At 36.5% G+C, this 25,786-nt stretch overlaps 1 protein-coding gene and 1 pseudogene across 1 annotated transcript in view; one reads left to right on the top strand and one right to left on the bottom strand.

Annotated features, from left to right (window-relative positions):
* Positions 1-25,786, top strand: part of ADGRV1 (adhesion G protein-coupled receptor V1) — a 440,955-nt gene that overhangs the window by 165,620 nt on the left and 249,549 nt on the right. Inside the window, exons 75-81 of the mRNA XM_072958404.1 lie at positions 342-513; positions 7,441-7,683; positions 11,736-12,143; positions 16,826-17,010; positions 20,121-20,370; positions 20,889-21,028; positions 22,529-22,689. Of these exons, the coding sequence (XP_072814505.1) occupies positions 342-513; positions 7,441-7,683; positions 11,736-12,143; positions 16,826-17,010; positions 20,121-20,370; positions 20,889-21,028; positions 22,529-22,689 (1,559 nt within the window). The remainder of the gene's footprint in view (positions 1-341; positions 514-7,440; positions 7,684-11,735; positions 12,144-16,825; positions 17,011-20,120; positions 20,371-20,888; positions 21,029-22,528; positions 22,690-25,786) is intronic.
* On the bottom strand, positions 15,322-15,438 carry LOC116280115 (U6 spliceosomal RNA; annotated as a pseudogene).

Raw genomic sequence — 25,786 nt, 5'->3', positions numbered from 1 at the left:
AAGGTTTTCTATAATTTTTATTTTCATATTTCTGTTGCATAATAGGCGGAAAAATGTTAACTTCTTTTCACATTCCTGATACATAATATCAGGAATTATACCTCAATACATATTTAATCAGTATTGGATAGAATATGGTCAAATAATGCCACGTAAATTCTGGCTTTAATTTCTTAGCTGCAATGGGGAGAATTGGTTATTTTCAGCATTATCAGTGGGAAAGTAAGTCCCGTGGTTTGGATGAAGAGGTACGCTTGGGCACAGTGGTAACACATTCGGTCTTAGCTGCAGGAGTAATGCACTCTGTGACTGCGTTTGCATAGATTTTGATTTGTTCCTAGAGCTTTTGAAGATGTCAAGGTCTTTTGGCGAGTCACGTTTAACAGATCAGTCACTGTACTCCGGAAAGATGGTGTGAACCTGATGGATGAACTTCTGTCTGTGTCAGGGGCCACGATCTGTACCAGGGGTCAAACAGAGTGCTTTATCACCATTGAGCTCAAACCAGGGAAGGTAAGAAACAATGAGGCACAGTGTTGTCAACTTCTGATTATATTTCTTTAGAATTAGTAATTTTAAAGCCACTTCGTTGAAGCTTACACGTTGGTTATGTGGAGATTCTTTGTATCTCACCTAGCCATAGCATCTAAATCTCTTTGGTGGACAACAGACTTCACACTTAGAATTCATTACATTGTGAATGTTTGTAAATAAGCTCATCAAGTTGTACACCTAAAACTAATAATGATGCTATACGCCAACTATATCTCAATAGTAATAATAAAGAAGCTCATCAGTTTTCTCCTTTCTGTTTCTTGTCATTTCCAAGATTCTTCCTGGCCCACTTGCTCATTGTGTGAATGATCCTTTGAGTCATTTTCAGCCTAAATAGACTGAATGTTCAGTTTTTTGCTTTTATCATATCCATAGATTTGGCCACATCATGTTATATCCATAGATTTCATCCATAAAAAGAAAGTTCTCTCATTTACCATTCATTTAGAGTTTGTTTTAGTCTACCAAAAAAGTACAGAGCCCATGCTTGGTGAGCCTTTGGATAAATTTCTGTGAGTTCATGTTGCACGTGGCACCCAGGAGCCAGGCGTGCCCCTCTCTTTCTAAGGGAATCTGCATTTTTCAAATGGTATTAGTCACCGATGACCTAGTTGAGCTTTAGTTATTTTGTAGTGGTGTGTGGTTTTTTTAAATGACTCTTCTATGATACTTTAATGCCTAAGGAGCACTCAGTAGTCCTCGTTCTTTGTCTGCTGCTTCATTTCTTAAACTCAAACATTTAATACGAAAACTAGCCATTTTATGATGGACGTTCAAAAGTATCATGGTTTCTTTGTACATGCCAAACGCTTCAAACAGCAGAAAAATGTGTTGCACAGGTACAATTAACTCCAAACTTATGATTATATTTTAACTCATTCTAAATAACAACCCTGTAGATTTAACTCTTTTTTGAATTTTTTCTCTACTTGTTTTTTCACTTCTGAGAATTACTGAAACAGTTATATTGATCTTCTCTAAGGTTACAGTTATACGTATTTTCATATGTTGCTGGAGTTGCAGTAATTTTATTGGTTCCAGAAGAGGAATAATACTGTTTCAGATCCCTAAGGTTACACGCCCTTGCTTATCACCACTTTGTTCTTTGTCGGGACCATGGGTCCTCTTTCTTTTCCTGACCTGTTTCAAATGGGAATTACTGATTGTCTGACTGGAATCCATTTTATGACTTCACTTGTTAGATCAGCGTGTTTTTTAAGTTCATGCTTTATAGGTTAGTTTTTTCAATACCTTGTGTTTTCCCCAGAATGAGTTGTTCTTTAAATTTTGCAGTGCCCACTTTACCTTAACCACTGCCCTGTCACTTTTGGAGCTGGTCTGTTAGTGGTATTGGAAAGACGTGCCTACCTTGCTAATATCTTGTTATATTTAGGAGGACAACCTAGAGGCTTTTTCTCATAAGAGATGAGATAACAAATCTGTGATCTTGGTGCAGCTCTGTGGCTCATTTCTTCTGTTACCCTGGAACAAACATACAACTGCATCATCTTTCAGCTTGTGTGTGACCACCAGTACTCTCTAACTTCTGGCTTGTTTTCATCTTCATTTGTATGTGGTTTATAGGTCCTAATAATTTATTCCTATTCTTAGTACAATTCTTACTTTTTCTAGGAATAATTATCTTATGAATTTTTAAAATTAACCCTTTCCTACTTACAAAGAGAAGTTTTATCATTCCTTAGTAAATGAACATATATTTAATAAAAAAACATACCTGTCTTGATATGTTGACATTCTCCTACATATTAAAATTAATAAAATATTAAGTACACACTATTACAGTCACACTTATGTTTCATTATAACCACTTTTTGATACACTACAATAACGTTTCTTCTTTAAGTACCATTATAGATGCAAATTCAACTGATTTTAAGTGCTTACTAAAAATCCTGTTCTCTTTGCTACTCAAATATTCATGTCGTGGCCACTGAAAGACTTACTAAGCTGGTCTTTTGTCTTTTCATATTGCTTTACAAACCTCTGAAAGCTTAAGTGCTCCATAGCAATAACATGTTCTAGAGCCATCTTGATTTTTCTTGCTCTAAGACATCCAAACAACTATTGGCTAAAGACTTGATTTCTTCTGTCAGAAAGCATTTCAGAGATCTGAATCTAGGTACTGGAGATATGCATAAAAGTTGGCAGTTCACACAGGTGATGCTGCTATGAGCCATCTTGCTAGTGATGGAGCTAGAAAATGTGTTTTTTAAAATATTGAGTCTCCACTGATTTTTGGATAATGTGTTGTATTATTTTATTTTACATTTCTTGAGTGGCAGTTTCATTAGCAACTAATACTTTCTATTGCACTGAATAAAAGGAACTGAAATTTCAATATTTAAAAATGTTTGGCTGTGTAATTCTACTTGAAAACACTTAAATCCTCCTCTCTGCATTTGTCCAAATAATCTTATGCCTTCCTCCACCTCCACAACTGCACATTTCTTAACTCTCCCTTAAAGACTGATCAAAATACCACTTCCTCCAGTATGTCTCCCATGATATCTTCAGTTAGAATTCTTAATTCTCTAAGTTTTTGAAGGAAGTGTTTGTACCTTTCTTGTGGGAGTTACTGGTTATGCAGGGTTAAAACTAATTGTGCATATTTTATCTTGACTGTTGGACTCTCAGCTGCTTGAAAATTAGAACATAGCTTTGTTCATCTTTGCATTCTTTCCATCATCCTCCATAAATGTGTTGCATACATGAGTAATCGAAAATTCTGTTGTTTTTGTTAGTGTTTATTAATTTATCTCAGAATTTTGTTGAATTAGAATCTTGGACAGTTCTCACCAGACCTAACACATTTATGTCATACAATGGATGTTAACCTTATAATTGTAGGAAGTCTTTTGAGGTCAAAGTCAGCTCAGTCCTATATTGCTAGTTGAGTAAATGTTTTTATCAATCTTTTGCTGACCTGGTTCTTGTAAAGTGAGACTTTATGTACGTATGTGTTAAGGGATGGAAACAATTTTCATAGAGTGGGAATATCTTATTGGTAGAGCAGCCAGGTACAGAGGGTAAAGATCCTGAAAGATAAGGAAGCTGCACATTGATACTGTGCGGAGGGGTCTCTACCTGCTGGAGAGAGAGAGAAAAGAGGAGAGCCAAACAGGGGTGCTCTTGGACAGGCTGGAAGGAAGGAAAGGAGGACAGTTAGAGTGTAGGTGGGAGAAGAGATTGCTTCCTCTGAGCTCACTCTCTTTGCAGGAGACTACTAAGAATTCCCAGGTACCATAGGTCTTATAATTAAAGAATAAGAGAATGCGGTAGGCAGTCAGAGGATGCTAACTGTATTTTCTTTCTCCTAACTAGGGAAATGTTACTGAGCCCACATCCCGATAGTTTCAGTTAGGCGGGAGAAAGAATTTGGTTTCATCTCTTTATTTCTCCTTCTAATTTAATGTTTAAATCAGAGAGTTGAGTTTTCTTCTGTATCCTGAGAAACAGCTAATTTTCAAGGCTTTTTGCTCTCATTGTCTTCCCAGCTGTTAAAAGATAAGGTATAGACTAGAGTTACCTACATTCCAGTTTCAGTAAGAGGAAATTTCAAAAGAGGGAAGAGATCGTAGTCTTCTTTTCTTGTCTGATAAACTGGTACTTAGGGATACACCTGTGGCTGGTTCTGTGTCTGCATTCTTTTGTAGTGGAATTTGCAAGATTATTTGGCCATCCCAGCAGAGCAGCACAACAGTGCTTGGACTTTTGACCTAAGAACCATCCCCTCATTTTTTTAATCAAAGGAAGGACTTCAAGGATACTGACCTTATTCTGGAAAATACAGTATGGTGGTTAAGAGTTTGGGCTCTGATGATAGAAGACCTGGGTGCAAATCTTAGCTCTTCCACTAATTAGCTGGGTGACATTAGACAAGTTGCTTAGCCTGCCTGAGCTTTCCAGATTTGATGAGGTTAGTAACGGGGCTGTTAGATTAAATGAGATAATAAATGAGAGATGTTTTGCGTGGTGCTTAGCAAGGAATTGGTCCTTCCTAAGAAAGGATTGGTATTCTATTCAGAATGGGTGGGAATAGAGCCCAAGACAGTTCAGTGACTTGAGTAGTAGCACATCAACAGCAGTGCTAGGGGCGTTACAGCACAACAACACAACACAGCAAACACAAGGCTTTTCACCATAGACTTAACCACTGATAATATGGTGGTTTCTCCTAAATTCAGTGCAGTCTCCAGATGCTCAACTTGAAGTTTTTCTACTCTGTCCTGTCTTAAATTATCATCCCTATAGTTATTCAATACTTTTATTTTTTCCCCTTTTTAAATCGAGATATGTCAGTTACAGTGTGTCAATTTCTGGTGTACAGCATGATGTCCCAGTCATGCATATGTATACATATATACATTTTCATATACTTTTTCATTAAAAGTTATTACAAAATATTGAATATAGTTCCCTGTGCTATACAGAAGAAATCTCGGTTTTTTTCTATTTTTATATGTAGTGGTTAACATTTACAAATCTTAAACTCCCAGGTTTATCCCCTCCCACCCCCTTTCCCCTGGTAACCATAAGATTGTTTACTATGTCTGCGAGTCTTTCTGTTTTGTCAATGAGTTCATTAGTGTCCTCTCTTCTTTTTCTTTTTCTTTCTATATTCCACATATGAGTGATATCATATGGTATTTTTCTTTCTCTTTTTGACTTACTTCACTTAGAATGACAATCTCCAGATCCATCCATGTTGTTGCAAATGGCATTGTTTTATTCTTTTTTTTTTAATCACTATGCAGTATTCCATTGTATAAATATACCACAGCTTCTTTATCCAGTTTTTATTTTCAAGTTATGAAGAATTTAAGTAACTTTCCCAAGTCAATTACTCGGCAAAGATTAGAACTCGTCTTTTGAATTCTAGTCCATTTGCCCTTTCTCTGGTGGGGAATCTCATGGTTCTATGGGTTCTATCTTGCGGTTCTATATTAGCAAAATATATAAAGGTCATAGTTAATTAACTTAAGATGCACTTCTTAACCCACGAAGTCTGTTTACTAGACAAACTGTTTAAACATTTGTTGCAAATATTTTGAAAAAATATTAAAGATATTGTTTCATGATTACTTTGCTTCTGAGCAGATCTGGGCGCAAGAAATATCGTTTTATCTTGGGCAAAGATCATCTTGGAATGCTGCTGGCCTAACTAGGAAAGGAACTTGAATTCTTGTGAAGTCTACAGTCAGATTTAGATCTAGAGAGGTTCAGATGTGATCTGTAAGTTATGCCTTCCCAGGATACTTCAGGCATATTGTTTGAATAGAGTATTTTGTTGTAAGACTGGAAGATTCCTTTTGTCTCTTCTAATTATGTGTTGGCACCTAATCTACACACTGTTCAATTTTAAATGGTTCTTTTCTTAGATTATAACATATTCTTTTGATTCAAAGTGTTTAATGTTTTAATCATCATCACATTGAGAAGAAATATTATACTGAAAAATATAAGAATCTATGTTGGATTGTAATATACTGAAATCCTTAGTTAAAGAAAACTACTGTGAATTCAGGCTCGTTGGTCTTTAGGGAATAATAGTTCTTGAATATAGTTACCTACACTTCCCTAGTGCTTCAGTTTATTGTATTTGCCAAATTTAGCTTCTTAAAGGCAGAAAGAGTACGTTTACCTTTATTTCAATATTCACTGAGTTGTGATCAGCAAAAGTAAAGAATAATATATACCCCAGGAAAGCTAAGTATGTTTCTTCAGACAATAAAAGGAGATTAAATTCATTCACTGTGCTACTAAGATATGACTCATTTTTGAATAATAATAAAAAGAGTTTGTTGGATTGCTTCAGGACATAAGAATTCTCATTAAAATGATCACAAAACAAGTAATGAATAAGGCCCCCTTGCTGATAGATTAAAAATGATACATTGTATCACATTAGACAATGACGCATGCAGTTGAAAAATGCATCAGCTTAGCTTCTTTGAGTTATGCTAGGAAGCTAACAATGCTGCTAAATTCTTAGGTTATTGTGTCAGAGCAAACAAGTGGAAACAGGTGATTGAAAGTATTTTATAAATTTGAATTCAGGCTTCAGAAAATAAATTATTTGAGATTGTTGTGGAAGAACTGAGGTAAAACATGAGAAAATTATATCCAACAAACTAGATTTCTTTGATACTAAAATTCGGGAAATTTTGCAAAATACATAAAATTACTAAATTAACTGTTATCAATATTTGGTCATAGTTATGGAAATCAAGCCTTTTGAAAATAAAACCTTACAAAGCTGAAGCTCCCTTCCCCTCTTATCCCCAGTGTTTCTCCACCTCCATGCCCTACCCTACCCTCACTGCCACCCCTTCACCTGAGATCACTACTGTCATGTGTTTTGTTTTCTTTTTTACTTTTTAAATAAATATGTAATCCATTAACAATATGTCATAAGCTTTATGTAATTAAAATTTTACATTTATTATATCATGCCATTCATATCCTCATACAGCTTGAATTTTTTCACTCATTATGTTTTCAGATCCATCCATGTTGAAAAATATTGAAATAGTTCATTCCTTTTAACTACTAGATAACATTTCACTGTGTGAATTTTATGTAGCCTTTTATTTATTTATTGACATATGCAAAGATCATCTCCTGACACTGATTTTCTAATAAGCTCACCCAGAGAGTAAAGGTGTTCTTAAAGAGACCGAAAAAATAAATCTCATGATAATCTATCAGAATTTAATTCTGTAATTATACAGAATGTATCTCTAGATGTATGTTTATTTCTAAAATAATGCATATGAATAATACTATTTCTTGATAACAGAACTATCTTAAAATAGAAATCTGTTAGTAATCATCCTTTATTTTTTTCTTTTTCCTCATTGTCAGATACCTCGAGTTGAAATGCATTTTTTTGTGGAACTGTATGAAGTAACTGCTGGAGCAGCCATAAACAATAGTGCCAGATTTGCACAGATTAATTTCTCACGGAGTGATAAACCTCCAAGCCTCGTGTATTTCTCTGTGGGTTCTCGGCTGCCGGCGGCTCATAAGAAGGCCACTTTAATCAGTTTGCAGGTGGCCAGAGACTCTGGGACAGGACTCATGATGTCAGTTAACTTCAGTACCCAGGTAAGTGTGCACGATGTATTAACACACAGTAAGGTTTTCTTCTTTAACTATAGCATGTGTAATGAAGCAGAGAATAACTGATACATAGGGGGAGGGTATAGCTCAAGTGGTAGAGCACATGTTTAGCAAGCATGAGGTCCTGGGTTCAATCCCCAGCATCTCCTCTAAACATAAATAAATAAATAAACCTAATTACCTCCCCCCACCAAAAAAAAAAAATGACTTCAAACGAGAATAACTGATATATTATTTTCTGAGGATACCCTCATAAATCACATTATGTTTGTTACGTAGAACTTTATCCTTGAAACAGTTCATTTTTTTAACTTAAATTATGTTTTAAAATGGTAGCTTTTTGTTTTTCTCTTCCTTTTGGAAAAGTTGATTATACAATGCAAAGTGCCTTACATAAATCTGTTGTATAAAATCTCTAGAGAGTTAAAATTTCTTCAGAATGTAGCTGTCTGTATAAGACCAGAAACAAAAAGCGTGGATTTTTGTTCTGGTTTATACTTGAACTAGTTGAAGATATTCTTCAGGACTTTAGACACTAACTGATTTTTATGTTTCTTTAAATCTGTGAGCTTATGAGGTCTCACTGCCCCTTTCATGTCCATTCTTTTGGGTGATACCAAGTGAAAGAGAGCGAGCAGGTGGGTATCCAGGGACTGACTGAGGAGCAATGCTACAAAACACTAAGTGACTAGAGCCTGGGGCTGGTCCACACAGCACCCTACACCTTCTCAGAATTGTGGCTTAAAGTTTATTTAGTAGACAGACAGTGTCTGTCTACTCTGCTTGAAGCATGATTGTAGAGATTGGAGCTTGCCCACCTAAGCCTTCTCTTTTTGCCCCTTGACTCATATCCTCCAAAAAACCCATAGTTTGAAAACTCCCATTCTGCACCAGTGCTGCCATTTCCCCTGTTTTGAAATTTCAAACTTGGTGACACTCTAGGTCTCAAGGTTTCCAAGTTGTTTTTTATTTTTTAAGCAAAGTGCTGTTTAGTATGTGCTTGGTCATGTCGCTATTGAGTGGCTCAAACATACGGACCCATTTGTGCATAAAATACAACATATGTGCAGTCAATTTGCTGCAGCAATCATGTGAGTCAGGGATGAGAAGTTAGAACTGGAGCTGTGGGTCGTGAGCTGTCCGGAAGCTTGCCAGGCAGAAAGCGTATCCTTATGATCGAGTCCTCAGCTTGGCAAGCAAGAAGACCAAGCTATCGTCTGAGACTCTAGAAATAAACTCCTTCTGAATAGCCCTGAAATGGCATGAACATGGAAAGAAGTATTTTGATTCATGGTGGGGAGATTTTAGCATTTTTGCTTTTAAGCATTTGAGACGGTAAGAGAGATGGTAAGAGAAAATGTGTGCTTCCTCCTCTTTCTCCCATGAAATATATATCATCATATGCTCACTACTTTGTAGAATGGAAGAAGGAAGAAGTGATAAGAAGACTTGAGGCACATTTTAAACTAGTTCATACACTCAGTTGAAAGGGGAATTGAAGATGCCAAAATAAGAACCCGAATGCCAGTATCTGTGTCGTAGTCATTTATATTCTTCCTGGATTATTCACACATGATTTCTTGCAAAACACATGCTGTCACCAGCCTGTAACTCATAGCATTTTTATAACACTATAAAATCAACATAAAGGAAACCCACAATGATGAAAATTTATCTTGACTGTATCAACATTGATATCCTAGTTGTGACATATTATAGATATGCACAATATAACCAAGGAGAGATGTTGGGTAAAGGGTACAGAAGACCACTCTTTATTATTTCTTACAGTTGCATGTGAATCTGTAATTATCTCAAAATAAAAAGTTTTATTTCAAAAATTAGAAATGAAAGTTTCCCCTCTCTGGTATGATTTTATTTTCCTGTTGCTTCATTGCCCCTGCATTTTCTCTCTCTGAATGCTAGGCAAATTGCTGGAAGAGAAAGCCATGCAATTCTATTTTCCAGTAGATGGCAAGGATGAGAAAATAATTATGGATCAAGTTGCTATTCTGTTGTAATGATACCAGTTTTGATTTTACTTGAAATAGAATTTAATGACATAGTTAAAACAGTAGCTGTAGCATACCTGTTGTTTGGTAAGTCAGCGTTCTCAGTACGTAAATACTACAGTCTTAGCAGAAGTTCCCTTCTGTCTACGTGTTTGTGATCTAAAGGTAAGGGAGATAAGGATTTGATATAATGGAAATGTCGCTCATTCCAGTTATCTTTAAATTAAGCCTATAACTAAGCCAGATTTGAAAACCAATTCCAGATACTTTCATTTGTATATGTGCACACTAACCCAAAGCCCACAAGTTCAAGAAAGAACATGACTTTCCTTCCGATTCTCACATTGCTTATTCTGTCAAAGGCTGTTTCTATGTTAATCTTCATTGTTGCTTTTAAATTGCATAGTGCTTCTTGGTGTTTGTTATATGTGTTTTATAAGCACAAGATTATCTTGATTATTCCATTTCCTTTAAATGTCTGAATTGTGAAATAAATTCCACCAGAAAAACAGTGACCAGAGTGTATATATGCACTTTACAGTAATAAAATCATCACCACCTAACTTTATCAAGATCCTAAAACTAGCTGCCGTAAACCCTTCTCTGATGCCATCTGGCTTTTTCCTTGCAGGATAACCTCTCCCCATCTTGCAGATAACTTCTATCCTGAATTTCATGTTGAATTATTACCTTGCTTTTATTTATAGTTTTGCCCCTAACCATAAGCTGTGTAGGTTTACCTGTTTTGGAAATTATACAAATGAGATTCTTCCAATGGTAGTGTTTTATGGTGTGCTTTTTTTGCTCAACAATATGTTTTTGAGAAATACCTGTGCTGGTGTGTGTAGTTCTTTCACTTTTACTCTTGTGTGATATTCAAACTTTTAATTTATCCATTCTGAAGCTAGTAGACTTTTGTGTTGTTTCCTTCAGTGAGGCTTTTTCTACCTCTAGGCAGATGCTCATGAAACCTTTATCTTCCTTGATTTTTCCCTTTTTTGTCACACTTGGTCCTCCTTCTGGAAGTGTGCTCTTCCCCTTTGGGTGTCTGGAACACCCACCACCCTTTCCTGCTCTCAGCCTTACCTCTCTGGCAGCAACTTCTTGTTGCCCCTATTGGTCGTCCTGACCAATGAATACTGGGGTCTCCCTGGACTCACTCTCTAGGCTAGACCGTCCACACATGTTCTCTTTGAATATCATCTATAAAATGAGAACTCCTGAATTTTTATCGCTAGCCTCTTCACCACCCCTGATCCAGACTCATCTATCTGATTACTGTTATTGATGTCTTCGTTTGAATGGTTTAAAAGGCATCTCAGGCTTAATGTATATGATAAATAACTGGATTTCTCCTGTAATGATATTTCCCTCAGTTTACTGCCATTCATCCAGAAAAATAGCTAGTAGTTTCCTCTTTCTCCTCTTCCTTTCCATCCAACAGTGAATTAATCAGAAGGTCCTGCTGACCCTATGTTCAAAATATCTTCCCAGTCTGAGCGCTTCTCACTTTTCTGACTCATAAAACCTAAGCTATCATTTTTTTAATCAATTAATGTAAAAACCTCCTATCTCTTCTCCCTGCTTCCATCCTTATCCCCTGCTGTAGCCTAACAATCTACAAGGGCAGAAATACTCATGAAAATATGAAATAACATGTGTCCTTCTGCTGGAATCCTGCAGTGTCTTCCTGTCATACTCTGTGTCATGAATGTACATGATCTGACCCCTGGGCATATATGCCTCTGAATATCTTCACAGTTTTAGTATGCTCACAATTGAGAAATTCTGTGAGGCATTTCTTTCCTAACTCTCTTTCTTGGTCTGTTCTAAGGCATCAACCCTATCAGTATAAGATGTGTATTTTTCTCTCTAATTTATCTTAGGGGATTAGAAAAAGGTATAAAATGCCCCGTTTTAATAGTAATGTTGTTGTGGCCCATCAGATCGTTTAAGAGAAATAAATTTGTTAGGATAGGATCAAGGTTTTATAGTTTCACTTAGGTGATGTTGTTTAATTTCTAGGAATTGAGGAGTGCTGAAACAATTGGTCGTACTCTCGTGTCTCCAGCTATTTCTGGGAAAGACTTCATGAGAACTGAAGGCACCTTAGTCTTTGAACCTGGCCAGAGAAGCACCATATTGGATGTGATCCTAACGCCAGAGACAGGGTCTTTAAATCCATTTCCTAAACGCTTCCAGATTGTGCTTTTTGACCCAAAAGGTGGTGCCAGAATTGATAAAGTGTACGGGACGGCTAACATCACCCTCGTCTCTGATGCGGATTCGCAGGCCTTTTGGGGGCTTGCGGATCAGCTGCAGCAGCCCCTGGATGACGACGTTCTCAACAGAGTGCTTCACAGCATCAGTGGGAAAGTGGCTACGGAGAACACGGACGAACAGCTCAGTGCTGTGATGTATTTGCTGGACAAGGTAAGAAGCCCTTGCAAAGTATTAGCAGTTGCAACATACATTTTTAGAGAACAATAAACCACATACAGTTATAATGGTCAGTTATCATGGATGTATGATAGAGTTAAATTTCTGAACATAAGGATGAAATTCATCATGTCTGACACTGTGCTTTTGATTGGATATGACTGATGCCTGTTTGGAAACTTCAGTCTTATGCTGACAGAGTGATGAGTAATTTATTGCAGCAGTGAGGATAGTCCAGGGTCTGAAAGGAGACACCTAGTGTCAGAAGCTCCAAGCTCTTTCTGATTCTTCAGAAACTGGATAAATATCTTTTGAGATTCCATCTCAGTTTTTTGGAGTCCATAAAAAGAGAACTTGGACTGGATTACATAGTTCTTCCAGCTTAAATGCCATGAAACAGGAACTAGTGCCCTGTGCTTGTTCCCTAATCTGGATACTGAAAACTTCCACAGATAAAGAAAACTAAGGAATGACCTGATGATTTCAGGCATTCAAGTTGGTGTGGACTCCGGCCAACTAGGTTTTGTTTTGAACCTATTTATTTACATTTCTGTAAATTAAGAAATTAAATGGAGATATGAGGTCCTAAGAATGTAAATGAAAGAAGATATTTAAAAAGAGTTTTACTGAAGGAAAAAACTTGTGGCAGTTTATTTTGGGCTTTCTTATCAAGATATTTCTTATCAACATATTCATACACAAAGGAAAAAAGTTTTGAATGCATCCACAGTAGTTTATAAATACTATTTCTTACACAAGATCTTTAAATATCTGAGGTGTTTACAGTGGGGTTTTAGATTATCATGCCTATTTTACTTCTTATGATATCTCTTAAAATGCAATGCCTAAAGGTTAGAAAAGAAAATTATACAGTACATGGTCAAGGAGAGGAGGCCTTGCCAAGTAGCTTGTAAAGCAATAAGAGGTGACTGCTGTTTCATGCAGAGAGAGTTCTAGGGGTAAGAATTTACTCTGGGAAATGATGTTAAAGTTTCTAATGATGAAATAGTATAGGACAAAAACAGTTTGATTTTGGCCAAGTAGAGTGACAGACTGTACAGTAGCGACATTTTAGAAAAGAGAACTTCTTTTTGTGTAATTTATAAAAGATATAAGGACATTTTGTTACTTTCTTATTTCTCAGCAAGTTATGTAAGAGATCATTAAAAAACATTCAGAAGTCATGAAGGAAATGGCTGATAAACTTGACCACATAAAGTGGTCAAACAAAATTTCTCTTTGCATATACCACAAGCAAAGTCAAAAGACAACAAATGATTGTATGTTGATTATATCTCAGTAAAACTGGGGGAGGCAAGAAAAAAAAAGACAGCTAAAAGGTGTGGGGAATATTTGTGCAAATACATGTATAACAAGAATATTTCAGCATTACTTATAATAACAAAAATTGGAAAAAAATAGCCCTTAAGAAAGCTTTGTTATATCCATAAAATGCAAAAAATTTTCATGATTTAGACAAATTTATAATAATGAGAATAAGACAGCAATAAAACAAGCATTGAAAATATAGATAATCATATGGTAGGGTTGATATTTTAACAATAAGATACAGGATGCCCAATTAACTTTAAATTTCAGATAAACTATTTTTTAGTATATGACAAGTAAAAAATAAATATTTTTATTTGCATGTGCTATTTGGGACATACTTATATCAAGCAATTATTGGCTGCTTACCTGAAATTCATACTTCATCTGGGCAGAGTCACCCATACTTCATCTGGCAACCACTCATATGTCTCCTGTGTACTTCGTATGTTCTCTAAGATATCCTCAAAGTCAGGAGTGCAGAATAGAACTTCCAAATACTGAATAGAACGTCATTTTATAGGGTCTCGTATTTTAAGTGAGATTATTTCTTATTTGTAAGTTTTAGTTTTCCCCAGATTTTAACTCTTTGAAACAGAATCTGGTTTATACTGTATATTTCTTCATAGGAAGAGCTCAACAAATCTTAATTATTGTTGAATTAGTAGTAGAAGTTACTGCTCATTTATGTTCAGAAGAAACAGATACTGTGCTAAGAGCAACAGCCTTAAATGACTCACTGTAAAGGTGGTCTGAATAAAACCCAGCTGTGTGGCTTTGGGCCAGTTTTTGCCATGGCATAATATTCTGTCTTTCGATTTTCTTAGATAGAGGGCAATGAAAATTATTCAAAGCATTGTCAGTTGCTTTTGTAACAGTGTCTGTCCTTTAAGACTGTTGGATTTGATATGCAAAATTTAAATTTCATTGGGTTTTGGTTTCCAGGTTATTGAAGCTTGGTGAAACACAGGTCAAGGGGCATTGCCTCTGATTTTGTGTCCTAGAACACTCAGAAGAGTACAGGAATAACTTCTGTGAAAGTTTGGTAGGCTCTCCTCCCCACCAAAGTCCCCTTTTACTTTCTCTCATGACAGTTTTAAAGCTCTCCCTGTGGTCGATTCTGGTTTTCTACCTTTTTGTGAGCCAGGTTTGGTAATTTGAGGGGTTCTTTTTTATTGTTGTTTATGTAAAATGGCTTTTAGAGCTGGTATGTTTCCTTTCATCATGTACTTTTGAATATTGTATCTTATATTTCAGTAGTTATTTTTTTACATTTGATTAATTTTGTAATCATACTAACAATGATTTAAACTTAGCTCTGTATTTTCCTACCTGGTTCTGTATTTCATGCTTGCAATAATTTTGACTGACTTGTCTGCAGACTGAGTCAATCTGTGTTATTTTAGGACAAGCCAGTGGGAGGATGTTTTGAGTCAGGGCAGGATGGCTGTCACTTTTGCCTCGGAGGACTGGCTGTTCATCATCTCCTTCTCTGGAAAAGTTAGGCGTCCTCTTTCTGCCTCAGTTTCCTTATCTGGAAACAAAACAAAATAACAGTAACACCTCCTTCGCAGAAATGTTGTGAGAATTAAGGAAGTTAGTATAGCGTGCTGTGAACAGTACCTTTACAAACCAAGGGTTATATGAATGGCCTTCTTGTTTTATTTTTTGTGTGCTTTACTAAAGGAAAGTTTCTGTTGCCCTTGAATATGCATGAAAGGTTGGTTCTAGAATTCTTGGATCACTACCTTTAATTCTTAAAACTTCATATGTTGCTCTGCTGGCTTCTGGCATTTCATTTGCAAAGAATTCTGATGTCAAACTGAATTTTTGATCCTCTGTTAGTAATTTTTTTTTCCTGTCTGATTTCTGATATGGTTTCTTTTATGCTTGCGCAGGGGCCATGCTAAACTTCTCTGTATCGTTCCAATTTTAGTATATGTGCTGCCGAAGCGAGCACTGATATGGTTTCTTTTAATTCTTGAAATAATATTTAAAAATCACCCAAATACTTCTGGTGGTGTTTCTTTTCCTAATTTTCTTTGCTATAAAGCAAGCTTGCATTTTAGACATGAGTTTTTCTTTAGCTTATCAAAGATCTGTGTTGCTTTTCTCTAATACTTGCTGTTTTATATGCTTGCTGTATCTTATGGGTTTGTCCTGTTTGTCTGTAATATTTTCTCTGGGTTCTGGGAGCATTTCTTGAGCTTCTTTTTCAATTAATGTATTCAGTTTAATTGTTTTAATAGCAGTGGGCTGTTCCCTGTCTCCATTGTAGTTTTCATTTCATTAAATTTTAATTTTGTACCTTTTATCTTTTCCCTATGGATTATTCTCCATTCTTCCCTATTGTCTTTAGGATGGCTACTCTTAAAAACTTAGATCTTGAGTTGAGCCATCAGCTTGACACTGTATAGATTACAAAGCTATTAAAAAATATGAGGAACATCAAGCCACTTCCTCAATGAGCTCTGCTAGTGGGAGTAACAGAAAAATCATTTCAACACTGCCATGAGTTCATTAGTAAAGGTATGTGCAAGTTACAGAAAGAGTGATGATGCATGTCGGCAGGTGGGACATAGCATAGAAATCACAGTGATTGCTAATTTGAATTCTGAAGAATTAGTGGGGACTTCTCAGGTGTCTAAGAGTGTAGTGGAATAACAAGTCAATGGCTTCACACCCGTGCTTAGTCTGACAGTAAAGATAGGGTCCCCATCATTCTGGCAAGGGGAAAATTAAATCATGAAGACTGGTTTTCCTCTTACTCTCCTTGTCCCTCAGCCAACAAATAACCCAGTCCTTTCAGGTAGGAATGTTCATACTTACCAGTAAAGGCAAGAATGAGAGGAACTCTTGACTACTCTTGGTTGAAAAAGGATTTTCTCATTTGATATTTGAGAAAGTTAGTGATATGTGGTGGCTTCTGTCCAATGAAAAACAGATAATTAAAAAGGATTTTACTTCTATTACAGACAGATATTCTTGTGCTTATTCCCTTAGTTGTTGGTCAAAATAAAAAGAATCTTTGGGGTAGATGTAAAAGTGAGGTTAATTTTGACTCCTGATGTTAGATGTTGTTAAAATTAAGTGACCCATGCAACTGTTTTGGGCTGTATGTAGACACTAAATAGAAAATATTTTGGTGACTATGCCTTTTCTTTATAAATGAGTATTTATGCTTTTAAAGTATAAATGTATTTGAAATATGATTTTGATACTTACTTCTCTTAAATTCTTTATAGATTCACCCTCATTTTGTTAATGTTAGTAACTGGTATACCATACATATCATTTAAGCAGTTTATTCTTGAAGATGTAATTTCATACTTGGATATTTTTTCCAGATAACCAGTGAAGGAAAAAAAGAGGCATTAAGCATCGTAAGCCGAAATCTTTTCTATGAGATTCTTTGTGCTCTTGTTAACCCAAAGCGCAAGGACACTAGGGGATTCAGTCAGTTCACTGAAGTGACTGAGAATTTTGCCTTTTCTCTACTGACTGATGTTACCTGTGGCTCTCCTGCTGAAAAGTAAGTATCTTTTAATTTAATAGTGGTACTTTATGTATATTCTTTCACAGTTTACAAACCAATATGCAATGCAAATTGACATTTAGATGATGTAACTAAGGATTATGCAATCAATGCATTGCACCTAATGGACAAATTAATTATTTGAAGGAAGCGTAGAAACTGCACCACAAAATCAGTTTATACTGTGAAGAATATATTCCTCTTGTTTTGAAGGCTCTTTGAAGAATAAAAAGTCTTATTGCTTACTTGTGTTTATATAATGAGTAGAAGATAAATTCTGAATAGAATAAAAGGAAGGCGATTCCCACGTTTAGACGTGTTTTAATGCACTGTTAATTGTGCTTCCCCCTGGAGTCCTGGTTCAGTTTAATCCGTTTGGAGGCAGCTCCCTGAATGTTGCCGAACTTCAGACTAGTTGTTTCATGACTAGAATTTCATGGCAGAAAGCAAGCAAGAAGAGAAGGAAAAAGATTAAATTTAGCTTGTGTTCATTATTAACTGTACAATTATTTTTGTACTTATATGTTAATATTCTCCAGAAGTCTGGTTAAAAGTGTTGTTCAGTTAAGTCAAATAGTTCATAGCTTTGCATAGTCCCAGTTCTTTCTGTTTGTTTTTCTGTATTTTGGCAAGAACTCTGGGATATCGAGATAGTGTCACATGTGAACCATCTACCCTGCTATGAATGTTGGTTCCCATATCTGCACCCTCAAAGGCCTGGCGAGGACTCAGGAAAGTATAAGGTGCACAGAAGGAGTGGCTTTTTCTGTCTTGTTGCCTAATGTATTCTCAGGATCCAGAGCAGTGTCTGGTACATGGTGGATAATCAGTAGTTACGGAATAATGAGTGAATAGAATGAATAAGTGAATCATTGTGTTTTCCACCATGTACATCCTCCCTATAGACTTATCTCTCCTGAGTTGTTTAGGAAGAGGAAAACGGCATGTATAGTGGCAGTTTGGGGAAATTATCAAGTGGAAAGATCTTCAACCATTAGAGATTGGATATAGAATAAGTTAGGTAGGGTGTGTGTGTACGAATCAGACTTAGAATTTTGGAGCCATCAAATTGAGGACACCGTTAAAGATTAAAGAACAGGATAAATCCATAAACACGATGACTACATAGGAGATAATTGTTCAGGGAAGAGAAGGTGTGGGCTAAAAGTGAGGCAAGGATGAGAGGAGGATGGCACCTTGAGAGTAATTAGGTGGTAGAATTTAACGTATAGGTGACAAATTAAAAATAGAAAATCAGAGAGATCAAGACTGATTCTTTCTTTACTCAGAAAACTTTGAAGATGTTGACCATTCTCATATGCATTATTTATACACTGTCTTACACGGGATTCAAGGGCATCTACTGAGAGTGAAGGGTTTGAGAAGAGAGCAGGGATGTTGAGAGAAATAACATCTAGAAGAATCATTTGGAAGCCAAGTAAAAACAGTGTCAAGTGGCATTGAGGGTCTGACTGAGGTTGGTCACTGTGGATTTGTAGTGGTGCCAGTCTACATGTTAATATGGGTTTCCCCCACCTCACTTCAGTCTTGGTGTAAAGCAAATCTGGGGATTGATCATAGTGAGTACAATTAGAAGGACATGGATATAGGAGGTTGAAGGTCAGGAAGAGTGTAGTCACCGTCAGGTAAGAGGGACCAGGAATTTGGCCCACTGGTGTCATAGTTGGATAGAGTACCCCTATACGTGTTGTGTTGGTCTCAGAAGGCCAGCATAGTGGAGTCCATGATGGTGCTGATGCAGTAAATCTCAGTAGGGGGTATGCAGCTATATGACTAAGGTTCGCTGGTCTCAGGTACATTGTACCTGGTAGGACTGGGTGAGGGGGAGATCTGCAGTGATAGCCTTTAGCTCAGAGTCACCAGTGAAGATATGGGAGTCTAGATGGGGAGATTAAGAAATGAGTTTCTCATAAACTGTTGTGAAGGTGCAAGTGGCCCATGAAGATTGAGGGGTTCTAACAGCAGTCTTGGACACAGGGGTCCAGAGCCTGTATGAAGGGCTGGACTAAATAGATAGTTATTTGAAGGCACTAATTCAAATGTGGTAGTTAAAGATTGTTTTAGAAAGGGTGTATTAACTAGAGGGAAAACTTAGCCCTTACCATGTCCTTTTCTTTCTGAAATCTTCTATTTGAAATTCTCAGCTCCCAGGTTAGGGGTCTTGACAAGGTATTTGTCCCTACAGTACAATCATACATACTCAGCATCTCTTGTGGCCCATTTAACTTTTACAATTTAGTGCATAATTTTTACCCTAATATCCTAATAGTCTCCCTCCTTTTTCAGGCAGGTTTCAGTTTTGATTCATCTTTGTGTCTCTTCATTGTTTGCAAACATGATAGGTCCACAGGAAAAAAATGTATCAGATTTTTTGGAGGACTGGTTAACAAATAGTTTCATAGAACCTCCAGCTTCCCTCAGGCAAGGATTCTAATTTAGTAAGAATGGGATGTGATCTAGACATCTGTATTTTTAAACAAGCTTCAGAGTGATTTCAGTGCCCACTGAGGTTTGGAAGCAATTTCACTGAGCACAGGATCTTATGCCTGGGGGAATGTTCAAACCAGAATTGTTAAATGGATAAAGATCACTGTTCAGGGCTGTTTCTTTTACCAGTCACATGGCTGAATTTGAAGTGCTCTGATGAGTTAGAAAGGAATGAGGTAACTTGATGAAAACATGGCTCTAGATATGTAAGATTTATGATATTCTTAAATATAATGCAGAGTGTTTCAGTTTAGTGGTGCATCCTTTCCAGCCTAGACCACCAATGCTGATGTGACTGACGCAGAAAAATACATTTAACAGCCACCGATTCTACGTGGTGTCTGTGAAAAAGCTTTCAAAAACCCATGTTTTAGGTTATAAGGGGGATCAGGCAAGAGGACGCAGAAAGTTGTGTGCCAAAAATCACGACAATTCACCATAAAAGCACTGAAAGCACGTTCTCTTTACTGCTTCTAGGTGGGTAGTGTCATGTTTATACATAAAGAACAGAGCCCCAGTGTAATGAATTTTAACAAGTATAAGTGGATATACAAATACAAGTACATGCCATTTTAGCGGAATCTGCTTTTCTGTCACAGAAGCAAAACCATCCTTGACAGTTGCCCATATTTGTCCATACTGGCTCTTCACTGGTATCCTCAGCAAATCAATGGGCACAAGTTTGAAGGAAAAGAAGGCGATTATATTCGAATTCCAGAGAGGTTATTGGACATTCCGGATACAGAAATAATGGCTGGGAAGAACACATGTGAATTAGTCCAGTTTACAGAGTATAGCAGCCAGCAGTGGTTTGTAACTGAGAACAGTCTTCATGCCCTGAAAAATAAGGTAATCTGTCATTTGAAAAATTATGTGGTTGGAATTTGATTTTTCCGTAGCAAACATTCTCCTCAGGATGCATTGACTTGATCAGATTCGTGGTAAGTGCTACACGTGGTGAGCTAATTATGAAACATCCCATCTTAAGGATCCATTTGTAGAATGCTTAGTCTCAAAAATAGTTAGAAATATTTCCTTCATGTTTTATTGAGTAACATATATATAAAAGTGGAGGAAGTGAAAGAACATAGCTTCTGCTAATGCTGTGTGGTGTTACATACCCCACTCATGGTGAAGTCTGACAATGAAAGTGAGCACTGTCAGCTGCTCAGTAACTGAGGTGGAGGTAGTGCATTTACTGTGGAAAACCAATCAAAGGCCCTGCGTTCTTAACTCTGTGTAGCTGACTCTGTACAGCCGCAGTCTGCAAGTGACTAGAAAAATGACATAGAGCTCAGATTGGGAGATTCAATCATGACATTAATTTGAAAATATCATTAAATTTTCTATTCTTTGTGGCGTTTTAGGTGTTATCTTTGAGTGTGAAAGGTCAGAGTTCACAACCCCTGACCCACAACAACGAGGTTCTCTACAGGATTTACGCTGCTGAGCCTAGAATTGTTCCCCAGACGTCTCTGTGTCTTCTCTGGAATCAGGCTGCTGCTAGGTACTTGTTAATAACTCTTAAAATAAAAATTTGCACCTTCCTCATTCCAGGACCATTGAGCCCAGTTTTTTGCACTGACCGTACTTGGTCTCAGGTTAGACTTCAGACTGGAGAACAACCTCTTTAAAGAATGAGATAAAGCAGCATAGGAAGTGGTCTAGCAGGTGGCAGATGCAGCCAAACAATTTAAATATGGGTTTAACACATTATTTAGTCCTTTATTATTACTACTTTCATGGGACTTAGTCCGAGTTCTGCTCAATTCACGTAACCTTCTTGTGGTTATTGGTTAATTTATTAAGCAGGGGAGGAAATTCTTTTGACCCCTTCCATCTGGGCTTGTGGTTCTGGATCTGACGAATCTATGTTTGGAGGGATTAGTAGAGATTTAAAATTCTAGTCCACATATGGCTTGGAGTACCTTTTGGGATTAAAGCCATGCACAGAATGGGAAGACAGTGATTCTTTCTGTAAATCTTCTTGGCCTAAGACCTCATGTTTCTAAGCAGTTCTGTCACTGGGAGCTCAGTCAGTGCTGTAGGGTCAGACATTGCTGGCCTAGAGGGTTTAGGGTTCAAATCAGTCACTAGATTCTGTTTATTACTGACTTTCAGCCACACAAACTAAATTCCAAAAAGGTTTAACAGCTTAGTTGAGTAACCAGCTGTCCTCCAAACACCAAAATTCTAGTTAGTCTTTTTGTGAGAAAGTAATTCTTAATTGAAATTCCTCATGCTTTAGGACAGTTCTTAAACCTAATATATAGATGCTCTACAGTCTTGAATATATAATTTATAATGAATATTTCAAGCTTGAATCTGGTTAAGAAGTTTTATGTCCTTAGGAAAGTAAAAGTATCAAAAGGAGCTAGAAGGGAAGAGGCTCAACCAGCAGTCACTGAGGAAGGTGTGACACTGTATTTGCTATAATTATGAGAAAGTTCTTATGCTTAAAAAAGCCAGGTCTTATAGATGTAAACACCTGAAAGAACCCTGGAAAACAGTTATGTAATATAACTGAATCAAAATCTAAAACAGATGAGGAAGGAAACTTAGAAAAGCATATAAGCAACATACGTGGTTCGAAACACAAGAGGTGTGAAAAATGAGGAAGGGTGAACATTGCACATTTGATGTCTATGTTGACGTTTGGGCATTTTTGATTGCTTGGGAGGAGTACTGTCTGTTTAATTTCGTGGATGTGTTTGCTTGAGATTAGGTAGGGACAGGTACTGCTCTTTTGAGAGGACCAGCTTGTTTAGTATTGGAATGCTTTTGCAGATTTGGTTCGTATTTTGGCTCTTTCCTAAGGTATCTGTGGGACCTGTTGTGTCAAGTCTTGGACAAGATGTTCCCACCATTGTTTCTTCTTGAAAGTGTGGTCTCCTTAAGTCTTGAGTAAAGATCACTAGGTTCAATAAGTTATTTTTTCTTTAAAAGCCATCTCAGCACCTTAAGTATTGATGAAAGAGGAGTACTGACAATTGTGTTTTGGCCCTAGCTGGTTGTCTGACAGTGAGTTTTGCAAAGTGGTTGAGGACGCTTCACACTACGTGGAATGTGCCTGTTCGTACATGTCCGTGTATGCCATCTACGCCCAGACTGACAACTTGTCTTCATACAATGAAGCTTTCTTCTCTTCTGGATTTATATGTATTTCTGGTGAGTTATAGTATTTTTGAGTCAATAATTTAAAATCTGTATGAGAATAAAAGCCTGTTTTCCCATAGTCCTTTTATATATGCAAGATACAAACTTACTGTAATTCATCCGCACCAGCAGGAAGTAAACTTTCCCATGGGCTTACTCATTAATTCATATAGTGGTTATTTATGGAGGGTCAGCTTTGTACTGAGGATAAGGAAAAAACCAGACATAGTTCCAACTCATCAGTAAATATAAAGTACAGTGTAGGGTAGAAGCCAGATAAAAAGGATGTAATTGATAAGGTTGTGGTTTAAAAGGCAGGTTCTGCAGTAGAACATCAAGACTGTGTGAGATAATATAAACAAAGCATTTTGTGTTTTTGTTAAAAAAAAATAACCTATCTCATTGGATTTGTATTCTTCACTAGAAACCTTAAATATGCTCAACTACTGTGTTCAAAGAGAAGTTGTCTTTTGCCTTCCACGTCTAGGTCCCATTTCTGGCAGGAATAGGAACTTAAATTGTATTGATGTCTGTCACGCTATTTACCTTTAACTTAACGTAGAATAACTATAGAATTATTTTCATCTGTTGTTTTGATTTTATGGTTGGGAGCCTGAGAATTCCTTAAATTATATTTCTATCCCTGCCCTCACCCATTCTGTGCCCCGAGTCATCTTTTCTGGCCGCACAGCTGCTTCAGTGAACAATACGCTATACAGAGAACTGGGTAAAGGGTAACCCTGGAGCCAAGCTGCCTGGGTTCACATCCTGGTCCTGCCACTGGCTAGTTGTGAGACCTGGGACCTATACCTCAGTTTCCCCACCCATAATATATGTTTTTAAATTGTGTTAACCTAACAGAGTGGTAGATATATTAACTCAGACAGTCTGCTTTAGTGATACTTGTATGTAAATGTGATTATCATTGAATTCATGTCTTTTATTTGGTGTGCGCACAGTCCCCTAATAATCTTTATCTATTAGGAGAATTTCGTGGAGGTAGAAGCATGTAATTAATGACTCTTCTTAGTCCTGGTTGTTAAAATCTTTCCACTATAATTTAATATTCTTTGTACTGGTTGTTAAAATCTTCCCACTATAATTTCAATTTATAAACTTATACATTTTCCTTAATGCATCTTAATTCTGAACCTAACTTAGATTCAGTGGCAAAAGTTAATCTCTTATTCTTAATAACATCTTCCATAAGGATGGTGTTACTTGCTTAACAGATTCTTCTAGGTACACATAGTTCCAAAATCAAATGGAGACATCCTGTTTTACTTTGATGCTAATATATTTACAGAAATTTCATAGACTGATGAAAAGGAATCTAAAGGTAAAACATTGACATGAAATCTAGATGTCATTTTACGTATTTCTATAGAGACATAAATCTGTGTAGTGATATGACCCACAAAAAATCCCTTGCTTATTCTAAATACTGAACATCAAAGGAAAGAGTTTTAAAAACTAAAGAGAGAATGTTATGTGATTTTTCAGAAGACTTAGCAGGACTATAAAATATTTCCTTAAAGAATCATTAATAAATGTTTGTTTTTTTGCAAATCATTCTAGAATAGATTTGCTCATGTATTTGAGAATCAACACTCAAGTATCAGTATCTACTCTTATTACTGTTGACTTGGAGTCACCTTTGAAATTACTGTTTTTTTCCCCTCTATCCAGGACAGATTGTAATATGCATTGCATGTTCTGTAGATCAAGAGACTTAAAGTTTTGTCTTTGTGCTCATTTTTAGCTTTAGGGGAGGATGAAGTCCCTCTAAAGGTCCCCAGGAATCAGAGAAGAGACTTTTATATATCTTATGTACATGTTCTCTAATTTGTCAGTCCATGCTGAATAGCCCTCTGAATTTGGAAGCAGTCTGACTAGCTTTAGTTGTAAAACGTGTTAACTTACAAATAGGGACAGGAATTAAACTTTTAATTTAAATCAGGATAGATCACAGTGTATCTTTTCCAATTCTAGTTTTCAGTTCTGATTACTATACAGAGCAGAGCAACTAAAGTCATCCAAGTGTGTAAAATGGGCATGTAGGCCAAGAAGTTTAGTAATCCTCAGCTGAGAAAGGCGAACGATTAAGGTGTGCACCTGTGACTTTTTAAAATTGTAAACCAGTTTATCAAATTCCAAGAAATTAAGCTAAGCATCCCTTGAAGCTAAAATGACAGAAAGAGAGGACAAGTAAAGTGTGCACATCGATGTAGCACTATGGAACTCACCTCAAAGGTGACTTGGAAGAAATACAGCCTTAAAGAACTTTAGATGATAATACTATAACATTACAGTATAATTGTTAAGAAATCCAGGTATGGTTTGCGATACTAATGCTGTGTGGAGGGTATGTCAAAGAAACCTACTTTGCTTCCCATAACTGTTGATACTGATGTATCAGAGGCTGAACACTGGATTGGAATCATCCTGATTTTGACTCTGAATACAATCACTGTGACCGTATGAACTTAATGAGACCCTGTAACGTTCCGTAATCCACTTCAGTTTTAACATCAATACATGAACTGGGTCATGTTTGATGTACTTGTGGGTGAGTCTCCTATTTCGAAGTGCCTTTAAGCTGAGATTGGAAATGGACCAGAGACTGCATATCTGTTTCATTTGTTCTTTTTTTGTTCTCTTATGGTTGAGTAATCCTTTAGTCAAACTAAAGCTTTGCCTTTTAATTGGCTAACGGTTTTATTTACTCTACAGATTACTGAGTCTGTAAATGCCAAGACAATGTCATTTTTATAGTAAGTAACAGGAAATAATTGTCTATAAATTGGTAAATACTAAGACTTACAGGATAAGTAAATCAACGCAATCCAAATTCCTTTGAAGCATACTTATTCTTTTGTTCACATTTATTAAACTGCAAGAGTATTCCAGTTATGCCTTTTATATTTTACAAGCTGATGTTCTGATAGTTTTCCCAGGGAGAAAAATCTTTATCAGATGCTACCCATTTATTTCAAATTATTTTTAAAGATAAGAGAAGTTTTCTAAAATTTTATGTCAGATTCTTCTAAAATATCAAGTTCATATTCACAGTAATCACTGCCTTAGATAGCCACTATAATTATGGGGA

The sequence above is a fragment of the Vicugna pacos genome, chromosome 3, assembly GCF_048564905.1.
Source record: "Vicugna pacos chromosome 3, VicPac4, whole genome shotgun sequence".
NCBI classification, from domain to species: Eukaryota; Metazoa; Chordata; class Mammalia; order Artiodactyla; family Camelidae; genus Vicugna; species Vicugna pacos.
This window is presented reverse-complemented; position numbering and strand designations above follow the sequence as displayed.